Source organism: Arachis ipaensis, chromosome B7 (assembly GCF_059453495.1).
Source record: "Arachis ipaensis isolate K30076 ecotype BB chromosome B7, ASM5945349v1, whole genome shotgun sequence".
Lineage (NCBI taxonomy): Eukaryota > Viridiplantae > Streptophyta > Magnoliopsida > Fabales > Fabaceae > Arachis > Arachis ipaensis.
In genome coordinates this window covers 8,474,774-8,499,620 of record NC_142442.1, presented here as the reverse complement: position 1 = coordinate 8,499,620, position 24,847 = coordinate 8,474,774, and the positions used below count along the sequence as shown (strand labels likewise).

General features: G+C 32.6%; 2 protein-coding genes across 2 annotated transcripts; both read left to right on the top strand.

Annotated features, from left to right (window-relative positions):
* The first annotated feature begins 11,617 nt into the window (after positions 1-11,617).
* Positions 11,618-12,658, top strand: LOC107608910 (MLP-like protein 43). Its single transcript, XM_016310689.3, has 2 exons — positions 11,618-11,877; positions 12,247-12,658. Exons 1-2 carry the CDS (start codon positions 11,691-11,693, stop codon positions 12,516-12,518), a joined length of 459 nt encoding a protein of 152 aa, XP_016166175.1. The 5' UTR covers positions 11,618-11,690; the 3' UTR covers positions 12,519-12,658.
* Positions 12,659-19,035: 6,377 nt separating this feature from the next.
* On the top strand, positions 19,036-21,253 carry LOC107608665 (protein FAR1-RELATED SEQUENCE 5-like). The gene has a single exon (XM_016310384.3). The coding sequence runs from the start codon at positions 19,036-19,038 to the stop codon at positions 20,431-20,433; it is 1,398 nt and encodes a 465-aa protein (XP_016165870.3). The 3' UTR covers positions 20,434-21,253.
* Positions 21,254-24,847: the final 3,594 nt, after the last annotated feature.

Genomic DNA, 24,847 nt, shown 5'->3' with positions numbered 1-24,847 from the left:
CGTAAAGAGGGTATACATGACTTTGAACTCTGAGACCATCAGCGCTGCCCTAGGCTACACAGATGAGGGACCAAGAGCGTACATGACTGAAAAATGGGACTCTCGAGTTGGGGTCACATACAAGCAAGCTCTTCAACAAATTTGTGAGAACTTGTCTGGCTTGGACGGCACCATTCCTACTCACAAAGCTCTCGGACCAACAAACTCTCTATTGCACTGAATTATCACTCATATTCTAACTCCTCAAAGTGGTTCACATAACAGAGTAACTGTTTCTGACTCTCTTGTACTCTTTGCTCTTGTTACTTCCTCTCCTATCTCTTTTGGATACCTTATGATAAGGCACATGTGGAAATCTGTTAAAAGTACCAAAAAGGCAAATTTACCTTATGGCATGTTTCTCACCAGTATTTTTGAATATTTTAAAGTTGATTTAACAAATGAAGCTGTAGAGAATAAGGTCTCAATGATTAAAGGAGGAGGAGCTATGAAGGGAACAAAAGGAAAAAAGTCAGTACCCTCGGACAGTGAGTTTGAGAGTCGGCCACCTGAGTCTTCTAAGACAACAGAATCGATCAAGGAAATTCTTACTGAATTCTCCAACATGTCCGAGCTAATGGTGCAATCATATAAGGCTGCCCGAAAGCAAGCTTTTGAAAATGAAAGAGCTTGGATGAAGTGCAAAGACAGGGTGGGTCTAATGCTGCAGAGTTTTGAGGAGGAGATGGGTGCTGCCAGTAATGATGACGCAGATAGCTCTGAGTACAATTTATCTGATGATTGATCACTATTTTTCTTATATTGATATTGGCTTCTTTTGGCTCAATTTGATACTGTTGTAGTCTGCTTGGATACTTTAGACCTATGACACTGTGTTAAACTCTTGGTATTTTGGTTATACTTTGGATATTTTGCTTCTAATGTCATTTTTTGCAGGTGCCCCTTTGATGACAAAAGGGGGAAAATGGCTGAAAAATTGAAATTAAGAAAAGAGGGGATGAAATTCTTTGTAGATTTATGATCACCCTTGTTTCAATTACTTGTTGTGGTGATCTACCTGATGCTTGTGATGCATCTGTTTTATCTTTGTAGAAATGCCTGCTGTGTTTTGGATTAGAAATAGGCATTTGATTTAACTTGTGGATGCATTTGATTTACCTTGGTGACTATGTTTGCGGTATTTTGGATTAGATATATTTTATTTTTGGCAGTTCCTTTAAGTTGTGATATGAAAATAAATTCTGATAGTTGCTATGGTTTGAGATGATCATGATTGTTTAAAATATTTTTCTTGCTCTGATTAATTTGCTCTGATATGTTGATTGGAAAATATTTTTGAATAGGTTGAATAGCAACTTCTTGAAACATCAAAAATATTTTTGGTTGATATGTACTCAATTGCTTTGTGTATGTTTGAGTAGAAAGTTAATTTTATGATAACAAATGATTTTTGTTTATCACTTCAATTCTGCTCATAAATCAAGCCATTCAACATTACAAAATTCTTATATGTTAAATAACATTGTTGCCTTAGGCTTGATAAAAATTTTTATAGGTATAAAGCTTCTCTTGGTGAAATAGCATACATTAAGGGGGAGCTATGTAACAATTGAAAAGGAAGGAATCCAAGTATTCACAAAGGGAGTACTCTAACTTTTGATTTCTTTCCATTTCAATTTTTAATAATGTTTGTCATCAAGGGGGAGATTGATGAGTTTGGAAAACTCTATATTTAATTTGATGATGAACAAACATTATTAAAGCAATTAATTACAAAATTATTAACTTGATCTTAATTCATACTTGCTTAATTAATAATTTTGTTGGTGCAGATTTGTATTGGGCCGAATGTTGCAAGCCCAAATATGGTTCTTACATTTCAGCCTTGTACATTATTAATATAATTATTGGCTGAGATATGATCATGTTGATTGGGCCGAATAAGAAAGAAAAGATCCGAAGGCCAGTGTGAATTCAAAATTTCAGTTTTATGCAAAATTATAATATGAATGTTGGCTGAATTGTTTAGTTGGGCCAGAATTTAATCATTACTATGAGCCCAAATAATTTTGCTAGAAACTAACTTGCTTGGTCCGAAAACAAGAAAGAGAGAAAGCAAGGAATGCTTCCAACGGATCCCATTTCCATCATGTGGTGGATTTCAAAATTCTCTTTGTTTGAGTTAATTGCCTTGGAAACATGAAAGAGAAAATGTCAAAGTGATTTGATGACATTAAGTGTAGCTTACACGCTACTACACAAGCATGGAGAGTTGATCCTAATTAATTTATTTGTGATAACACTCATAGCTTTGCTTTTTTCTCTCTTCTCTCTCTACTCTTTCTTCTCTTTTGGTCATTTCAACAGAGAAAGCATGAAGGCTAAAGCTAGCTACCGAAAAGAAGAAGAAGAAAGCAACAAGACCATCACAATTATGGCAAGAAAAAGAAAACAAAAAGTATATTGTGGCTAAGATCTTCAACCACAATTGGTAAGATTTGTTGAAGAGATCTCAGCTTCTCCATACCAAAAATGGATGAAGAAGATTTCGGTCAGAGGAGGAAGATCCTTGGAGGGATGGCTTGTCTCTGATTTTGCTCAACCACCATAGGAGGTAGCTACAGTGGCTACGTGATGGAGGAGGCAGAAGTTGGAGCAGATGAAGCTGTCATCATCAATAACTCATCAAGGGCTAGGAATCCATCTTGGAGTGCAAGACAAGATGGAAGGCTCGAATTGATGAAGATTGGTGACCAAGGAAGGACCAAAGGTAATTGCATGTTGGTTTTAGCATTTGGTTATCTCTCTTCTCTCTCTGACCGAACCGGTTTGCATGAAGAAGAAGAAGTTTGGCTTGGTTTATTTGGTTTCAACCGTGGAGACTTCCCCCTATAAGTAAGGGAGAACAGCCAGGGCTTGAAGTAAGGAAAAGAGTGAGCACAGAGTTCCTATAGCTCCCTAAGCTAACAGAAGTTCTTCTCCTTCAATGTTCTTCATTTTGTAATTTTCTGTTTAATTTTGTCTGTCTTAAGTCTCATGGAAAAAGGCAAACAGTGAGGTTTGTAAGAAAAGGCCATAGAACGGAAAAAGGCATAGAGTGCAAAATTAAAAGAAAAGTCATAGATGTCCTTAGAGGTCCTTTGTACATCTGTGTTGTGTTTCATGATTCTGTGGGAATCCCCTTGCAAGTTGGGTTAGCACTTAGCAGTTGGAAAGTTTGGCAGTGACCAAGTCAAGTTCAGGATTGGGGTTTAGATTCTGGACTTGTCCCGGATAGGAAAGGTAGTTCCTAGGGAGAATTGGTGTTTGTAATCAAGAATGATTATAGTGAAATTCCATCATTGTTGTGATGGAGACTGGATGTAGGCTGCATTGCACTTAGCAGCTGAACCAGGATATATCTTGGTGTATTTCTCTCTCTCTCTTCTACTCCATTTCTGTTTCTGCTGCCCACGAGATAAAACTGAAAAATATCTTGTGTCGGGTCACGAGATAAAAAGAAAAAGTCTCGTGGCTGGGCTCAAGACAAAAATCAAAAAGTCTCTAGAAGTTGTTCCAAAGACCAGCAAGTGTTATTAAGTAAAAAATGGGCTAAGATTCAACCCCCCTTCTCTTAGCCACTGAAAACCATCAATTACTAATATCACCTAAAACAAGAAATGGTACGTGAATCACTCAAAGGCTTTATTTAATAAATCGAATTAGAGTAATTCGATTTGAAATTTATACTAGTAAATTGAATTAAGCTAAGTATATCAAGACCGTCGCAGACCTCTAACATGCAGTGTGCTGTGGCTCTAGTATCTCCGGATGTACTACCTGCAAGACGTCCGGAGAGCTGTACGACATCCAAACGAACTGAAAAGGCAACAACATCCAACATAACGCTTAATGTACAGTAAACTCACAATACACGTCAACAAAAAAATAATAAACTATTTAGTACTCACATGATGAGGACGAAGTAAATCTATTTGCATTCTGTAGTGTGCAACACAAGGTATTACCTTCTCACTCGACGTCGGCTGATAACCTGACCACCTGCCACCCAATAAACGTTGTTAACAACTAACAAAAATATAAATATAACGTGCCGACACAGAAAATAATTAATAATCAATTTTGTACCTCAAGGCCAATGGCCAGTGGAAGGAATCAAATCCGTTGGGCCTAAAACCTGGAAACCTCCAGAAGATCTATGACTGGAGGAGCTGTAGAGGTCCTGTCAACTCAACCACGTTCTTGTTGGCTACACGGCATAGTCACCTGTATAACCAAGACAGAGCAGCAGATCCCCAGCTATAACTGCGTCCATGTCCTCTAACCTCGCCACGTATGGAATCCACCTGATATGCATACGAGTACTAGACTTGTCGTCGATGAGCTGAGTCGATAGTAGCATCATAATGTACGCTCTGGCGTACCTCCGGACTATCTCCTCGTCTGCCCCCTCTGGAAGGTGACTGAAGGTCTGTTGCATCCAACAACTCCTGAAACCACGCCCACGCTGACCATCCTCCTTCAATGTACGTCTCGAAGTCCGTCAAACATCCACTGACATAGTGACCGTCGATCGAGAGCTCTAGCTAGTAGGCCACATCCTGTAACGTAACCGTGCACTCACCGAATGGCAGATGAAAGGTATGAGTCTCCGGACGCCATCTCTCCACAAATGCACTGACTAACGGCTCATCCAACTTGAACAAGTGATCATTGAGTCTCGCAAGATGGGCCAGCCCAACCATCTGGATGTACGGCATGATCCTATCGTCTAACGGCATACCGCGCTGCCTCCTCATACTTGAGATGCAGCAGTGGGGATGCGTAACATAAAAAAATACTCTTACAATCCCAAAATTTTAGAAAAAAAATGATCTAAAACGGATTTTTTTAATTGTCTTTTTACTTTAACCATACTTCTATTAAATCCTCAAAATTCCTTATCCAACATCTATTTTTTATTCGTATACTCTAACACTCTACCATCCTTCTAGCTAATTCTATTACCCCTCATCGAGATTTACAAATTCTATCAATTATAATATTCACCTTCTAAACAGTTTAATATCAGTAAATGACTATTAATACATTATGTCCACTAAATCAAACCTCTAACTACTACTACAAGTTTACACCTTCTAATCATGTTAATAAACAAGATCTAACTGATTTAACCAAAACTAACACATGGCGTTTTTCTTACATAAAATAAAACGAAATTTTAAGTTTCATTGTACTAACCTCAGCGTGCACACTACCAGCGATATGTGCGACTACATCTAAGCGGTAGATTCGATTCGAGTCGTCTTTCATTATGCTAGGCAGCGTTGCTTTTTCTGGATTTGGTGGGGTATGGGTTGGTAAAATGTAATTCGAATGAAATAGATTTGAATTATATAGAGTCACGCTCCATGTAAATCGAAATAGGTGAATTAGTGTTGAGTTTGGAAAACTTGAAATACGATGATCAAACATTATTAAAAATATTAATTACAAAGTTATTAATTTGATTTATGATTCCAATTGGTTGATTAATAATTTTGTTAATGTGCAGATTTTGTTATTGGGCCAAAAGTTACACAAGCCCAATGTGATAAAGGTATACTCAGCCTTTGTACAAAAAAGAATTCTAAGAATTGGGGCTGGATTATTTTTGTAAATGTTACTTGGGCCAAGTATCATGTGAATAGTCCAAATTAATTTTTGTTATGAGACCAACAAGCCTTGGTCCGAAATTGAAAGAAGAAAGAAAGTAGTGGAGCATGCTTTTCACAGTTACCTTTTTCTATGGGTTATAGAATTCAAAGTCTAATTAAATCAAATGAATGCATTGGTAACATACAGGAAAGAGAAAATTCAAATTGATTTGATGGCACTTAATGTTCCACACGTTACTATGCATAAGAAAATGGAAGTGGGATTTAATTTGTTTTAATTTCATTCATTGCATCCAAAGCTTTTTCTCTCTTCTCTCTCCTCTCTCTCTTTGCATTCGGTCATGTCATACTAGAAGGAAGAAAGAAGAAGTTATCAGAAAAGCAGTGAAGCTATGAAGAAGGAAAGAGGCTAGGATGATGATGGCCTTGAGAAAAGAAGATCTAAAGCATGGCTGTGGCAAGATTGTTGCCACTAAAGGCAAGGTGTGAAGAAGCTTCAAGATCTTCATACCAAAAATAGAAGCAATCGGCTCGGTCAGAGAAGAAGATCTCTGTGGTGAAGCTCGTTTTCACTTTTGTTCATCCAAGACAGAAGGTAGCTACTGTAGCTACGTGGAGGAAGAAGCAAAAATGGAACAGATGGAGCTGTCAAGGATCAAGAGTTCATCAAGGGTCAGAATTCTTTCTTGGGGACAAATTCAAGATGGAAGGCTCAAATTGATGAAGCTTGATGAGAAGGGATGAGAAAGAGGTACATGCATGTTGATTTGCTTTCAGTTTTCTCTCTCTCTTCTCTCTGTCTAAACCGGCCTTTGTATTGAAAAAGAAGAAGGTGGCTTGGTTGAACCAGTTTTAACCTTGGAAGCTTCTCCTTCTATAATATGAAAAAAAAAATATTCAAGAATGAGATATTATATTTTATTTTCTAAAATAAAAATTTAAAATTTAAAAAATTCAAATTCAACTTATTTTTGCATTGACTTGGTAGTAGTCCTTCGTAGTCGGCCACTCATTAATTGCATGAATACAAAGATTGCACTGCTTGATTCATATATCTTAACCATCAGACTTGATGGCTAACTACTATAGTACTAGAGTGGAAAAGTAACATTATATGTAGACAAAATAAAAGAATCAAAATAAAAGAATAGAACTTGCATTATATGTATTCCTAGAAAAGCTTCAAATCATTCCTCCATTGCTAATGACGATACCGGTGGTGATGTATATCTTAATTATTGTAGACAACTCATTTCTCATCAGGACACATCACATCTTCTAAAACATAATTCTATTTACGATTATGATCTGTGTATGTAAACATCTCAAAATTTATTATATAACTGCAAATACGTTATTAGGAAACAATGTAAATTAGATTTGCAATTTGTTAAACTGCAATCTCTAAATGGTTATGAATATCGTTAATTATGTTTTAAGTGAATAACATATCAGAAGTACTCAATATATATTCTAGTGTGAAATAACATTCAATAAAATAAATAAAATTAAAATCTTCTTCAATTTTCTGTGCCTACATGCATGGTATCTCGATAGTTCTTGATTCATCGTTAAATCTTAAATCGTAAATCCTAATCCTAACAAATATAAAGAGAAGAATTTTGTGACATAATAACAACTTGTTATATTCACAATTTGATATGAGAATTAGAAGATCACATTCTTAAAGGGAAAAAGTTCGCCTCAATCCTCAGTTTACATTCTTTCCTATCTATACAGAATGAATAATTCAAACATGGTCAGTCTTGAATTATACAATATGTGCATGAAAATTACACTTTTGTAATTTTGCTATTAAAAATAAAATATACAATTGTCTTGCCACTCTCCTCTCCTTGGCTTTTAAAAAATAACAAAATAACAAATAAAATTAGTAAGAAAATTTTCACATTGATGATTAAAAAAAATTGTAAATTATTCGTAATTATTGCTTATTTAATCATCATAAATTAAAGTAAGGGTGATATTAAAAAAATTTAAATACATTATATTGACTAGTATATTAATAAGTATTAAAGTGTCTATTAATTTATATTTTTATTTATTAAATAAGTATAAAAATGACAAATACGGGATTAGTACAGATATTAAGCACGTCCCACCACTCTAAAAAAAATCTTGATTTCAAGTCTTAATAATTGCAAATATATGAATGATGAAATTTATTTTATAAACAAAATTTTGTGCACCATCTCTATTTTATATCGCAGTAGATAAAAAAAATTGAAAAAAATATTAGCCGATTGTTATTAAAGTTTATAGAGTGAAATTTTTTTAATGAATTAGGCTATGTGTACATTAAAATTAACCACTAAAATAAAATATATGTTAGAATATAAATACATATTGAAAATAAATTAAATTATATATATATTTATACATAAATATATTGGTGACTAATTTTAATAGTTATTTTAGTGTATAAATAGTATTTTTGTTTTTTAATATATATGTGTGCATGTGTGTGAGTCCATAAAATTAAAGAAAGTAAAATCACCAAACACGATAAAAAAACATTTCTATAAATGATTGTCTACGTATCCCCAATAAGATTCAATTTTCTTATAGTGAATAATAGTATTAACGGATTTCATAATTTATTACAATTGGTGTCTGTTGAACAATTTAATGATTAAGATACGGATTTCATAATTTATTACAATTGCTTTCTGTTGAACAATTTGTTGATTTGTTTAATCATCGCTACCTGGATAATAACAAAGGTCACAATGTAAATTATTAATATTAAATAAGTTTAATTTTTTTATAATTTTATTAAATTTTTAATTAATTTTTTATTTTTTTAATTGAATCTCTATATCATATTAAATTTTGTAATTAAATCTCTACTATCACAAAAATATTAGAATTAACTAAATATTCTATTAAATAAAATAAAATATTCAATCAATTATTAAGTATATTTATTTTATTTACAAAATATTTCGTTAATTCTAAAACATGAACTTAATTACAAAATTTGATATCGTATAAGGATCCAATTAAAAAGAAAAAAAAAAGTATAAAAATTTAATTAAAAATTTGATAAAATTATAAAAATTAGACAGAATAATTAAATTTATTAAATATTAAATTTGCATTGACAAGCCTAGAATGGAAATATTATCATCAGACAGGATTATTAAATAATAATCAACCACTTTACCTAGAATGATAAAAGAAATTCAAGAGGAGATTAATAGGCTAAAGACAGTAAGGGTATAAGGTGGGGAACACATCAATGAACTTGAGAAAAAATTTGAAGTGGCCTTTAATAATGAAGAGAGATTTTGGAAGAACAAATCTAGAACCAAATGGCTTCAAGTAGGAGATAAAAACATCTAATTTTTTTAGATGCTACACCAAGCTACAATGTAAACATAATAAAATCTGAAGATTGAGAGGTCCAGATAGAATAAAGGCTATGAGTAACGAAGATATAACAAATGTGACTAAAACATATTTTAAAAATATATTTGCAGTAGGTGACATAGAGGACCCTAACGAAATATTTAATGAATTTGAAATAAAAGTGACTCCAAATCTGAATCAAAATTTGATAAGGTCAGTTTTATTTGAAGTTAAAAGAGCCACATTTAGCATTTACTTCCAGAGTGTTGTCCCAAGAAAGGACGATTTTACTGCAAAATTCTTCACTTTTATTGGGATATTGTTGGAAATGACGTTTTTCAGGCAGTTTATAATTTTTTTTCAGGTGGACGAATTTTGAAAGGATTCAATCACACACAAATTTATCTTATACCAAAGATCCAAGACGCACGAGACATGACTCAGGTAAGACCTATTAATTAACCTTTCCTCCGTATGCTACAAAATCATTTTCAAGGTCTTGATTCATTGGTTACAAGGTATAATGAATACGCTTGTGGGTCATAATCAGAGTGCATTTCTAAAGGGGAAGCTTATATATGATAATATCCTTTTTGCCCATGAGTGCATGCATTATCTAAAGAATAAAAAAGAGGGATAGAAATACAAAGATGACACTGAAATTAGATACGAGCAAGGCGTACGATAGAGTGGAATGAAAATTTCTCTGGTTTATTATGGAAAAGCTCGATTTTGATGCTAAATGGATTGGGTGGATATAGGAGGTGGTGACAACCATTTTTTATTCTGTTGTTGTGAAAGGGTAACCCTATGGTTTTTTTAAACCAATTAGAGGTGTCCGTCAATAAGACCCTCTATCCCATACCTTTTTCTTTTTTGTGTAGAAGACCTCTCCTTCTTACTACACAAGGCAGAGCAAAATGACCGCATTCAAGGTATTCAGCTAAACCAACGGTGTCCTAGAGTCAACCATCTCCTCTTTGCGGATGATTTCATTCTTTTTTGTAAAACCTTGAATCAAAGTTGTGATAATATTTTAGCTCTTTTAGGTGTTTATGAACGGTATAGTGGGCAAAAAGTGAATTTGACCAAGTCCGCAGTGTTTTTCAGCAACAATACTTTTTAAAACATGAGACATTACACATGTAGGAGTACAAAACAAATACCTAGGCTTATCCTCTCTCATCGAGAGATCAAAGAAAGCAACCTTTGGCGTAACTAAAGATAAAGTTAAGAAAAGAGTGGAAGGATGGAAGAGAAAACTTCTCTCAACAGGAGGTTGGCATGTTCTTATAAAAGCGGTGGTAGAAGCTATTCCAATATATACTTTATCATGCTTTAAACTACCTGACACGTTGATTCAAAAAATTCACAGTATCCTAACGCAATTCTGATAGGGTCAGAGAGGCACCGAAAGAAAGAAATCATAGTTAGCTGGGAGAAACTATCAAGACTTAAGTTAGATGGAGTTGGAGTTCAAAGACCTAAGAACCTAAAACTTAGCCTTACTTGAAAAACAATGTTGGAGAATTATAACGAAGCTTAATTGGCGAAGCACTTTTCCTCTTCTATATCTGGTCGTGTAATTCCCATTCAACTTTATTTTCCTTTTTAGGGATTGTTACTTTCTCCTTTCTTGAGAATGCTATGTAGCACGGTGATGTGCATTGGATTAACCCTCACTTTTTTATTCCAATGGAACACTATACTCATTCTTTAAGTTAATGAAATAAATAAATTTGTCTTTAAAAAAAATTATTTTTTTTATCAAGATAAGAAGACAAAAACTTGCAACCTTTTAGATGAATATGGAAAGACTATGTCATTTGAGTTATAGCTCGTTGGTAAAAAATCAACTACTTTACCTAATAATACATGAAGACAAATTATAAATACGCTTTTAATAAAAAATCATTGGAAATGTGTTTGAACTTTTTTAAAAATATAAGTTAACATTTTATATTTGATAAAAATAATTTTTTTTCATATAATTTTTTTTTATTTTGTTCATATATATGTATATGGCCATGGTTATGGGAATTGGAACAAATTGGCCAATTTGACCCAGTTAATTAGAAATTGATCGTCGTCAAATCGATCCAGTTTAAAGTAAAATTTTGCTTCGCAGCTAGTTGGTTAAAAATTGAAAAATATATAAATTAAAAAATTGATTAATTAATCGAATCGGTGTAATTTTTAAAGATTATTAATCGGTTTAAAATAATAAATCACAAAAAAATATTTTAAAAATGATATATACATGCAAAAATATATTATTTTATTATATTTAATTTAATTTCAATTAAATTCCAATTAAACTTTTGAACTTTTGAACTTCTAACTCCATCAGTTCTATGTCTAATTTGATTTTTAGAACTTTATGTATGAATATTGATCATCCATCTATCTTAGTATTTTGAGTCGTACTAAATTTTAAATTTTATAAAACATGAATATTAAAGAGATGACCTATACTAAATTTTAGAAAACAATTTATAACCTAACTGCGTCACTTCATGCCTCGTTATTAATTAGACTAGATCAGAATCTATATTCTTTAATTTCTATATAAGGCTCTATAAGGCAGAATATGTTTATCCATCTCTCATTTACATACTTTTCTTGCTTCACAAATACTTTTGGCTTCTTTCTCGAGTAGACATGGCGCTAAGTGGTAAACTTAGTATTGAAGTTACGGTCCAAACACCAGCTGCAAAGTACTTCAACATCTTTATAACTCAATCCCACAAGTTTCAAAACATTTGTGAAAGAATCCATGAAGCCAAGTTGCATGAAGGTGATAACTGGCATGTCCCTCATTCGGTTAAGAATTGGACTCTTATCGTAGGTAATAATTTCATGGTTAAATTAGTGTGTTAGTTCTTATAAATTTTTTAAACTTATAATTAGATTTTTATATTTTAAACATTTTTAATTAGATCTTTGTACGTACCTATTTTAAATTTATAATTAGTTTTATTTTGATAGTAAACATTATAAAAACATTTTCATTCATCTTACAAAATTTTTTGAACGACAAGGGATACGAATACAAATTTAAAGTGTATAGAGTCAATTATAAATTTGATGAATTATAATGACTAATAGAATAATTTAACCTAATTTAATCAACGTCCAAATGAATATTTTTATATAAATTAATATATACATTTTTTATTTATTGTTTATTTTAATTGATTATTGTGACAAAAAATAGATGGCAAGCCAATTAAGTTTAAGGGGAAAATTGAAGCTATTGACAAGGAGAACAAGTCAATTACATACAATCTTTTCGATGGAGATATAAGTAAGAACTATAAAGTCTTTAAGTTGTTTCTTCAAGTGTTTGAGAAGAGTGATGGTGGTGCCTCAGCTAAATTCACTATTGAATACGAGAAAATCAATGAGAATGTTGAAGCTCCATATGGATTCATGGAGTTATTTGACAAGAATGCTAAAGAATTTGATTCTCATCTTCTCAAGGCATAGATAGATAGCTGCATCCAACAGCTATTTATGAAGAAGAATCTCAACAACTTATAAAATAATATGTTTGGCTATGTGGTTAATATTATTAAGAGGTTTTGTAATATATATATATAATAAGTGCAAATATGCAATAATCAATCATGGACACGAACAATATAATAAGGATGGTTGCTGCTGCTTGCTTCGGCTTTTCATCCTTGCTTTGTATATGTGTGCCAATGATTTCTCGTTTGTGTGCGTTGTGTAATTTTGTAATATATAGAAAAACTTTTAAGTATACCGGTACACCGGTATTCAGTAATTTTTAATCATTAATTTTAATTATATATATTTTTTATAATTAAGATCAATAATTAAAAATTATTGAAATACTGTTGTACTGGTATATTTAAAATTTTTTTCTAATATATATTAGGTAGGATGTTTTACAGATCCGTGTGTTTTATTTATTTATTTTTTGTTTATTTTTGCCAAATCTCCACATTCAACTGTACACTTGATCATATATGTTTTAATTTTCCAAAATAAAATTTGGTATTTACATCTCATGACAATAATAACATGAGATTACTTATAAGTTGGACTTGACGCACGTATATAACAAGCTGGTTAGGGGCAATAAAAATTGGAAAAATTTAGGAGGCCAGCAACTTTTATGTTTTCTGACCAGTACTTAACCATCAAAAGAAAAGTGAGTGATTTGACTGATTTCTCACCATTGGATGTAATCTCACACCATTAAAAACACTATTGATGACCAATTGATGGTTACAAAATACCAAAGTTGCTGGCCCTAACATTGCTCGTAAAAATTAGCTAAACAAATAAATCTAATCGCTCGTTATTTTTTAATTACTTTTTTATTTCTTCCTCCCAACATTATAATTTCACTCACCATTTTTGTTGATTATCCGTTACTGTCCTATTGCTGTCGACCACCCCCCCTCTCCGCCAACCACCATCCGTCCTCCCAAATTTTAAATTCCAAATTTTAAATTTAAAATCTTAAATTATATACTTTAAATTGATTTTCTTTATTCATTTCAAATATTCTTTTTATACTTGAGTTGTGTGTATTTATTGATTTTATTATTGGATATTTTTTTTAATATTCAATTGTTGGCTGATTTTTGAAACAGTTGGTTGAATTAAATTGACTCTCTAAATTGTTCTATACTATATATAAACTAGCACTTGACCTTAATTAGACATGTACGTCATCGACATTTAAATAGATACATATATTTATTTATTTCACATTTATATTTTCATGAGTTTTGCAAACCATTTAGATTACTAGAGGAAAAAATAATAATATTTTAAAATTAAAAAATATATCCTAAAAGAATTGAAAAAAATACCAAAAATGTTAAAAACAAAAAAAACAAAAAATAGTAACACTTAAATACATGTACTGCAAAATACAATATTTTTGTGGCAGTTTAAACGAAGATCTAATGCTAATTACAAACTGTCACAAAAAAAATCAGGAATTTTATGCCAGTAATTACTAAAAACAACTGCAAATTTATTTCCACATCTTATTAAAAGATGAGGGTTATTAAATATTGATAATCTATTTTATGACGGTTTCAAACAGCTGCAAATCCCTAAAAAATTTGTCAAAGAAGTGATATGTTCGTTGTAGTAGTGTTTAATTTCGAACCTTGAAGAATACTTTTATAAATATATATTTACAATTATTAACTACCATTTCGAACCAACTCATACATTGATTAGCCAATATATTTCAAATATGTCCACGAAAACTTTATACAGGTTAGATATATATTTTAAAATACTCATCGATTACTTTTTGAATTTTTTAGGTTAAACAGCACATATATATCGGAAGTAGCCTATTATGTCTATTATAAAACTCCGTTTTACTCAACAACATAAATCAAACATGCTCGCACTACAAGAAAAAGTTACATTTGTAACTAAAAAAAATGGTTACAAAAATTACAAATTTTGTTACAAAACAATTTTATAACAAAATTAAAATTATTATAGAATTATTACGGCATATTTTAGTATAAAAAAAATTTGTAACAAAAAATATATTTTGTAATAATATTTTACCTATAGAATATTTTTTTGTGATAATATAATTTTTTGTGTCATAAATTTTATTACAAAAACAAAACATTTATTTTGTTATGATTTTTAGGATTTATCTATGTTGTGTCTTAATAACACATGTTAAAATTATAAATTAAAAAATTCTTATTAAAAATATAAAAAAAATTTAAGTTTTCAATGTATTTATTTTGTATTTATTAAATAAAAATATTTTAAACTTTCCTCTAATAATAAGTTTATCATGTGCCTTTAGAACATATGTCTTTAGAGTATATATTAGTTAAACCCTAATTTTTATATTATAAAGTACACACAATTTGTCAAATTTTATTTTTTTATTTAATTAATATATCAATTAATTTACTGAACATATTAATATTTATATAATATATAATAACATAGAGTAGAATTCAAACATTTTACATTTTATCTAAAGATTGTATTAGAACACAATTTTAACTAAATACAATAGTTTAACTAAACACAATTTTTTCCTAATATAGATTAGTTTAATCAATATATCAAAAGTTTTTGAGTCTTTTAACTAGCTTGTATGTTGTCATCAGTTTTGCACCTTTATAAATGTAAAAAATCAAAACAAATATTCCTAATATAGATTAGTTTAATCAATATGTTTTCTCTCGATTAGGCATAGATGGCTTGGGTATTCCTAAAATGGACTATATAATTCGTTCTTTTTTATTACAATCACACACTGAGGAGAAAAATATGAATCACCGGCCATCTCCCAACACAAACATGTATGTGAATGGTAGTTGCTTTGTCATTATTATGTTTTCATATTTAACAACTTATTCACCATCATTCATTAGTCACTCTCATAACTATATTTTACCGGGCAGTGTCAAATAAGAATCAGTCCCTTGCATGTGCCCTAACCATAATACTACAAAAATGTATAAAAAGTGTCTTTATATTAATTTTACTAAAACTTTTTAAATATTGACAAAGTTATACAATCATAGTGTAACCATTATAATAATGACCACCATATATCGATTTCATATTTTATATACTAATTTTTTAGTTTAGAGAATATAATTTCATAACTTGATTAATACTGAAATTTTTATAATAGAAAATATAGAATTTGAGTTGTATAATCTATTTTTTTTTTAATAAAATGAAATTTTCGCATAAAGTAGAGTAGACAACTTAAAATATTAAGAGAAATAATTTTATAACTTTGTAAATAATAAACTAAAATATTTCGCGCATTAACTTTTGTATTGGAGGTAGCAAATTGCAAAAGCGTGCTATATATGTAGATTAAATCTCATAGTGAGTCCTAAATTTCATGAGTTTTATTATTTTAGTTTTTCAGAATCAAAATTCATTATATTTGTTCTCGAAATCTAGTTCCAAACACTATATTAGTCCTTGGACCCTTTCTGACGTTGAGTCAACCAATAAAATATTGAGTTAATTCTGACTTGCTATGCTAGACACAGAACTAAATATAATGACATAGTTTGTTTTGATGTTTGAACAAGACAAAAATAAAACTGTTTTAGAGAATGAAAAGAGAGAAAATAGTTTACACATTATATAAATTCTTCATCTTTTTATTTTTGCCTTGTTTAAATACCAAAATAAAATAACACCATTTAACCTTATGTCCAACGTGATAAGTTAGAACCAGTTCAACACTTCGCTCGCAGACTCAATGCTGGAAAAAGTCCAAAAACTAATATGATGCCCAAATCTAAATCTCAGAGATCAATATAGTAAATTTTAAAATTGAGAGACTAAAATAATGAACATAGTGAATATGAGAAACCATTTTAAAATTTAGTCTCCGATACCATCTATTATTTGGGTAGAATATTAAGTTAGCGATCTCATCAAGGCATCGGAAAGTGTTGAAATCTTTAGTTTTTCATGAGATAAAACTTGTTATGAGTTTCTCATATGGATTCACATCAATAATTGATATAATAATATATAGTACATAACTTCAGTTCTATATAAGGTTCTATAACGCTGAATTTTGTACATTTTTTTTTTGTCGTTCATGTTATCCTCCATCTCGATCAGTCAAGAATTAATTCGTTGCGGATTCGATCTTTATTTAAGAGTCTGTCGTTGGCTAATAAATTGCTACGTGCATAAGACAGAATTCAAATTCTTAACACTTACTTAACTTTACGAGTGAATTGACTACTCGACTAACCCAAGTTGTTTATGCATTCGCTTTTCTCAAATCGAATGGGTTATTCAAAAGATCAAAAATATTACGAAGGTCGTAACTTGCCCTTGCAGGCCCATTGGCATACCTTATTTGTCTTTTTTTTGTTTCCAGAAAGGTGAATGCTATGGTGATGAAAGATTTTTGCTTCTTTAGGTGATGAAAATAACGGAGATAGTATTGTTTCGTGACGCGTGTCTTTGAAATCGTTTTTCAGGAGACAATATCTGACTTGAGTCAGTAGTGTCTCTGAAGCTGTTCCCTTCATGACATTATTAACTCAATGTAAATTAACTCTAATGAAAGTGATCTGTTTGTTGGGCTTTTTTGTGGGCTTAGGTTTATTTTTATCCTTCTATAAATATAGAGTTCAATTTTTGTTATCACATTAGTATAATTCCCAAAATTTTCACGCTCTCATGGAGAGAAAATAATTACATAACCAAAAAAAACAAAGATAATAATAATAATAATAATAATAATAATAATAATAATAATAATAATAATAATAATGTTAAAAAAAATAATAGTAACCATAAAAATACTCAAATTTCTGAATCTAACCCTAAATTATGCCCACCCATAATCAGCAATTCAGAATTCACTCGAATACCCCTACTTTCCATAGCAACCACTTTCCTCCCACTTCCCTCCATCGACCAGAGGTTGCCGTCGTTGGCCGCTCACGTAACTGTTGAACACGCCGCTTACCTCGCCTGGTCGCCCCTCCAGTCTCTAGCCTCTGCTCATCTCACCATCACTCACCTCTACGGTAAGCACTTCTTGACTCCTCTCTCAGTGGCCACTGCTTGCTACTTGCTTTGTTTTAGTGTTTTGTGACTTTTATTTTTTATTTCTTCTTTCGCGCTTCAATGGTTAGTGAGTTTTAATTGGTTTAGTTTAGTGCTTCTTGCTTAGTTGTTGATTTTAGTCTTCCTTTTTTTTTTGTGTTGTGAAAAATTAAAGAAGCAAGAAAGCAAATACCTAAAGAAAAAGACAAGGGGTTTCTCTAATGAAGATTCACAAATGGTCTTGGAGGTTAAATTCAATTCACCATTTCCGCTTTACTAAAAACTCCAATCATAGCAAGAAAATCAGCCTCATTGTTTGCATCTTTATGAATAAAATGAAACTCCACTTTTTATCCGTGATTTTAGTCATTCTAAACTAAATTAAATTGGTAATCTGATTTAGTGCTGTTATAATGGCTGGGTTTAGTCAGTTAGTAGTTGTTAAATGAGTAAATTCTAAACTAAATCAATTTTTTTTTTATTTTCATTCTTGGAAGGCTTCATTTTTTTTGAACGTTTATGTTGTTTTGTTGTTGATTTTGAATGAATTTGTATACACTGTAGCATGATCCATTTCAAGCATATGATTTCGTAATGTATCTCTTTCAATTTACATGGAAAATGAAAAACTAACGGCAACCTTTTGATTTATTTCTTCAGAGTGATTAGCTGCTTTACTATAACTCTTCTCGAAATTTTGCCATTGGTTTCTTATTTATTTTATTTTTTTTAAGAGTTGTTTTTGCAATTCCAAACTATGAGGTGGTTCAGTGAAGCCTCTTACTCAAAGTACTAATTCCAATGTTCGAACTGTGTTTGGAACAAATATTTTTGGATTGGTTTTGATTTAAAAAGAAGTAAATTGAAAATGAATTAGTGTGTTTGGAATTAATGGTAGTAATTGATTTGATTTAAAAATTGATATAATTAATTAGAAATTTCTTTTATTTTGAAGATGGATAGAAAGTATGATCAACAACCGCATTATATTGCTAGATTTGAATGTGGATTTAGCATTTGTGTGTATTTTAGTTTTCTTTGGTTATAAATTTTGATTTTTGAATTTGAATGTGAAATTTTATTGATAAAATATAGAAAATTATGTTAAATTCTAGAAGTTTGAAATTTATTATTATATAAATTAGTGAATTTAAATATTTAAAAGTTCCTGTTATATTTTTAATATTTTTTAGTTTGTGTTCTGTTTTGAAGAATAAGCTGATTAGGTTGTGTTAGTGGATATAAGTTAGTTGATTTTTGTGAGTGTAGTATTATGGCAGCAACAATGAGGTTTTAATAGGTTCTTTAAGTGGATTTATCTTATATTATGGCCAATATGCTGGTTGCTTGATTTATTTGTTCATGAACTGTGGTGTTAGTAACTTTATCTTATTTACCTTGTTATGCTGAATTCATAGGGTGCATTATTTACATGGAGGCTCTATCAGCAGATTGCACAACTGATGTGAATAATGAGTTTGAGTGGTCTTTAGAGGATGAAATAGACGATGTTGAAGGGTTAGAGTACGGAGACATTTTGGGGTTGACTGCTGGAGACATAATGAGGATGGTTTTCCGCAGCGATGATGGAGCTTATGAGTTTTACAGGGTGTTTGGTAAATTTCACGGATTTGGCATTCGAAAGGGTGATTGTGGTAAGGATGATGACGGAAGGTTGATTAAGAGGAGGTTTTTCTGTAATAGGGCAGGATTGAGGGAGCATAAACACTATAACCGAGTTGATAGGCGGCGGGAGCACAAGCCTGAGACCCGCACAAATTGTGATGCAAAGTTATCAATTTACCTTGATATCAACATCAATGTTTGGAGGGTTAGGAAGGTAATATTGGAGCATAATCATGATCTGACACCAGCAGGAATGGTGCATATGATACCAAATTTTAGGGAAATGACTGAATCAGCAAAGGCACAAATTCATGGGATGCAGGCTCATGGAGTCCCGACATCTAAAATATTAGGGTATATGGCTGGCCAGGCGGGTGGTTATTCCTTCATGGGGTTCAGTAAGAAGGATGCATATAACTATGTTGACCAGAGTAAGCGTGCCAAGATAGTGGATGGGGATTCTAATGCCGCAATCGTATACCTAGAGGGAAAGGCAGTTGCAGACCTAATGAGCATGTCAAGATACAATTTAACTAAGGATAACATGTTGGCAAACATGTTTTGGGCCGACGGAGGTAGCAGGACTGATTATCAATTTTTTGGGGACGTTCTTGCATTTGACTCAACGTATAAGAAGAATAAGTACAAAAGACCATTGGTGATATTTTCAGGTTCTAACAATCATAAACATACCACAATTTTTGGATTCGGGCTAGTGCTAGATGAGAGCATTGGGTCGTACAAGTGGCTTTTAGAAAATTTGCTAGAAGTGATGTGTAACAAGATGCCTTCGGTTGTTGTCACCGATGGTTGTGACTCAATGAAAGCTGCCATAAAGTCAGTTTTTTCGAAGGCAACCCATAGGTTATGCGCGTGGCACATGGAAAAAAAAGTCACTGTGAATGTTAAAGATGCTGGGTTGCGTCAACTTTTCAAAAAGTGGTTGTATGCTGATATGGAGATCGAGGATTTTGAAGAAGAGTGGGCAACAGCTATGGAGGAGCATGGTTTGCATGACACCTTTTGGTTTAGGGAAACTTATGAGAAGAGAAGCATGTGGGCCAATGCATACCTTCGCGACAAGTTCTGTGCTGGGTTTCGGACAACTTCTCGGTGTGAAGGGATCAACTCGAATGTTAAAAAATTTTTAAAGTCAAGACATAGCATCCTTGAGATGGTACAAAACCTTGAACTGCTTGTGTGAGAGTATCGGAATAACAAACTACTTGCACAATTTAGATCAATAAATGGCGTTCCAGTGATGACTACTTGCCTAGACCCCATTGAGAAGTTTGTTGCGAGTGTTTATACGCGAGAGTTGTTTGCTGATGTGAAGAAAGAGATAGAAGGTGTTGGTGCCGTGAACTTCGTGGCAAAAGTGAGACGATCTACCACGATGGTGTACACGTTGGAGGAGTATAGGGAGCCCGGAAGACACCTAATTGTGTTGTATGATAGGGTTTTAAGCAATCTTGTGTGTCCCTGCTATTTTTGGAACAAAAAAGGGTATCCATGTCGACACATGTTCTTCGTGATGAAATACGAGCACCTAACAGAAATACCTGACCGGTTGGTGTTGAAAAAATGGAGGCAAGATGCGAAGTCGTTGGAGCACTATGTTGAGGTTACAGACGATGGTAGTGAGAGGAGTATTTTACTTCGACATGGGGCACTCCATACTGCGTCACAATGGATGTTGTTTGTCGGGTCAAGAAAGTCGTCATTCTTCATAAAGGCGATGAATGGGATACGTGCAATATGTGAGGATCTTGAAGCAAACTGCAAAGATTTTAGCGGTGCAAAGAAACAAACGAACGTGTCTCATATCAACGACCCAGTTGTCGTGAAAACGAAGGGAGCTCCTCGGGTGAAAAGGCAAAATGGTAAGAAACGACGGTGCGGCAAGTATAGGAAATTCGGTCACAACAAAAGACAGTGCCGGGGTCGGGGTGAGGACATGGCATCGAATCGTGAAGAGCAGTTACAAGAGGAGGGAGTTGCTGGTTTTGGATCGGAAGGGTCATCCCCAACAGAATTTGTGAGTCTTATTTGCCTTCAACTTAATTTTATTATAGTAGTTGATTATAAACTTGGTTAGTTTTGTATGAAGTACATCTATTAGGTGCGATGAATTATATTTGAATTGTGATTGTTCATGGTGGACCATGCTTATGTAAGGGTTTTAGGGTTTATTCATATATTGTAATTGAAATTATCAAGCTTGCAGGTTCGATGTTCAGTATCGACTGCCTATAAGAATGAGAGGGGTTGGGAATATTCTCGTGGTCTGAATGCTGATGGGCACAGTGAGTTTGTCGACCAAGCTGCTAAGGAGAACAATGGAGATCAATTGATGCAGGTACGCACAATGTAGTCATAAATTGATTGTATTAACGTAGGTCGACTTAGTTTCTCACCTAACTCCGTCCACAGATGATGAGCAAGATTAGTGCAATGAGTGCAAGGCTGGTAGACATGCTTGGACATCGTAGTTGAAAAAGATGGTAACGAAAGCATCGTTCTGATGAATCTAAGTGGAGGGCTGTTTGTTGTTGTGTTTCCAGCAACAATAGAATAGGGCATTGGACTAGTGAAACTTATTGCCTTGTATGAGCCAAATTTCTTATTAGACAACTAGATTCCACAAGTTATGAATTATGAATGTTTCCTGCCATATTTACTCTTTTTTTGTTGGTATTGACACTTGGCCTTTATTTCATGGTTATACATAGAAATGAGAAAAAAAAAAGGTTGGCCTTTATTCGATTTACTCCAATATTTCATTGCATAAAATAATGTAATATTTTCCAATAATACAGACAGTGATTTATAAAATAGAGATTTGACATTCACCATTGTGCCCGAAATGGTATAAAGTTTCCATTTGGTTAACCAATAACTACACCAAAAAAATTGTGCCCGAAATGGTATAAAGTTTCCATTTGCATAACCAATAACTACACCAAAAAAATAGCAAGATGTCTTGGTAAAGTGAATAGCCTTACAGCTCATGTATAACCAGATTTTAGGTCCACCACTACCTTCTTTACATGCTTATGTTGTGGGGCTGGAAGAACAGCTTGGCCTTTTAGTTCCTTCGGATGGCCTTTCTACGTCTCTTGTTGGACATTAGCATTTTGCTATCCCAGTATTTGATTGCTTTGTTGGCAACAGAATCCCTAAGTGGATTGTGTTCTCCCATCACAAGGTCAATTGCTAGTCATTCTAGTTATGTCGTTGACTACTACGTTATAAAAATTCCATAGATCAGACATTATCATCCATTGTAAGACCCAGACACCACAATCCAATCTATGAAAGAAGAAGATAATCAATAATGATTTAACAAAAACAAACCAAACAAGTTAGCCAAATTTTGAATAGGAGTACCCAGATTGTTGTGAAATGCATGGTTCATACACCCTGAATGTCAAGATTGATTTTTGTGACTTGCTCTTGTCATCATAAAACTTGTGCTGACTCAACGTGATGTCCAAAAATTCGGCCTGTTGAGAGAAATAGTAAATATGAGTTGTGGTTTCATGAGTCTAAATTGGCTATGTGAACTTATAACCTGTGTGGGATAAAATATGGCTGACTCCATTTACGATCTAATTAAAATACAGAAAAAGGGAAAAAATCTAGAGTGTTACGTCCACACATACAACGGTAACCATTTGCTTCACCCTGCGTTGGCGTTCGTCTTTGTCCTTCAAGGAATCCAAATAAACAAGCTTACCCTCCAACATGTCAACTATCATAAGGTACCAATGACGCTCAATGTAAATTGGGACATAAATCTGAAAGACAATTCCAAATGAAATTAGAGATGCCATTAGAGAATAATTTGACAAAATTCTTAGAAGTTGGGATACACATACCTTGACAAGGTTTTCTACCATACCCATGTACTTGGCTGCAATGTAGTCAAGGGTGGCTTTGCAGTGCAAATTTGGATCCAAAGCAATTTGCTTACAAGATAAATAATGTTACTAATTAATATCCTGTACATAGTATGTGTTTGGATTACCATTTATAAAATGGTGTTTGGATTAAATTGATTTCACAAATTTATTGGTTTTGATAAAGAGTGAGTTGGTGTAAATATGATTTGTTTGATAATTTTATATCAAAATAGATTATAATAAAATAAATGTTATTTAGATTACATCATCCAAAATCACTTATGTATAAAAAATAAAATAAAAAATGAATTTTTATTATTTATGACCATATTTAAACACTTTTTTACTGTAATTTTTTGGATTGAAAAGAACTCAAATTTATGTAGAGGAATTTAGTACTTTTTTATTGTCATAATTTTTACGGTACTCTTTATTTAGTATTCTTTTTGTATTTGCTTTGGCATTTATAATCGCCTTGATAATTTATATTATAGAAAAAAAAACGATAAATAAAGTGCAAACTAATTCAACATCACATACTGAAAACCATATAAAGACCGTAAAAAAATAAAAGTATTAAAAATATTTATTTATAAAGTATGACAATAAAAGAATAAATAAATACAAGGTAAGGGGTGAATTTACCGCAAAAGTTGTTGGTAGCCACCACATGCTGTCATTTCTACCAAATGAGACCATTCCAACCACCAAGTTCAGAACCTACAATGACAATTTAATTTCATGCAAGGATGGTTCTACTAAGGCATAAAACAATACATATGGTTCGTGGTCGAAAATCCTTGGTGATGGTTATCAGTGGCTAAGAGAAGGGGGTTTGAATTTTAGCCCCCTTTTTGCTTGATAATACTTGCTGATCTTTGAAACCAACTTAGGGAACTTTTTTGTCTTTTTATTTCGTCACTAGCCACGAGACTTTTTCTTTTGTCTCGTCCTTAGCCACGAGACTTTTCTTTTTGTCTCGTCAACTGACACGATATATTTTTGGTTTTTGCTCCTGTGCAGTGGAAACAGAAATAGAGTAGAGAGTAGAGAAAATTACACCCAGATATATCCTGGTTCAGCTGCTAAGTGCAGTGCAGCCTACATCCAGTCTCCATCACAACCATGATGGAATTTCACTATAATCTTCCTGATTACAATCTGTAAAGTGCTAACCCAACTTACAAGGGGATTCCCACAAAATCATGAAACACAACATAGATGAACAAAGGAACTCTAAGACATCTATGGCTTTTTCTTTTAATTTTGCACTCTCTGCCTTTTTCTGCTCTATGGTTTTTTCATACAAACCTCAATGTTTGCCTTTTTCCATGAGACTCAAGACATGACAAAATTAAACAGAAAAATTACAAAACAGAATACATTGAAGGAGAAGAGAAAACTGTTAGCTCAGGTAGCTCTGAGAACACTGTGCCTTGTACTCTCAAACTTTCTCCTTGCTCCAAACAGTGGCTGTTCTCTCTTTTTATATAAGAGGGAAGCCTCCACTTTTGAAGTAAAAAACCAAGCCAACTTCTTCTTCTCCAAGAAACAGAACCGGTTCGGCCACATAGAGAGATAAGAGATAACCATGCAAAACCCAACATGCAATTACCTCTAGTCCTTCCTTGGTCATCACTCTTCATCAATCCGGGCGCTCCATCCTTGGCTTGCTCTCCAAGATGGATTTCTGGCCCTTGATGCTTCATGATG

Bases quoted from the DNA above. Each gene is read 5' to 3' on its own strand.
- LOC107608910 (XM_016310689.3), top strand. From the start codon at position 11,691: ATGGCGCTAAGTGGTAAACTTAGTATTGAAGTTACGGTCCAAACACCA. The intron at 11,878-12,246 runs GTAATAATTTCA...GACAAAAAATAG, and splicing joins GAATTGGACTCTTATCGTAG to ATGGCAAGCCAATTAAGTTT.
- LOC107608665 (XM_016310384.3), top strand. From the start codon at position 19,036: ATGGAGGCTCTATCAGCAGATTGCACAACTGATGTGAATAATGAGTTT.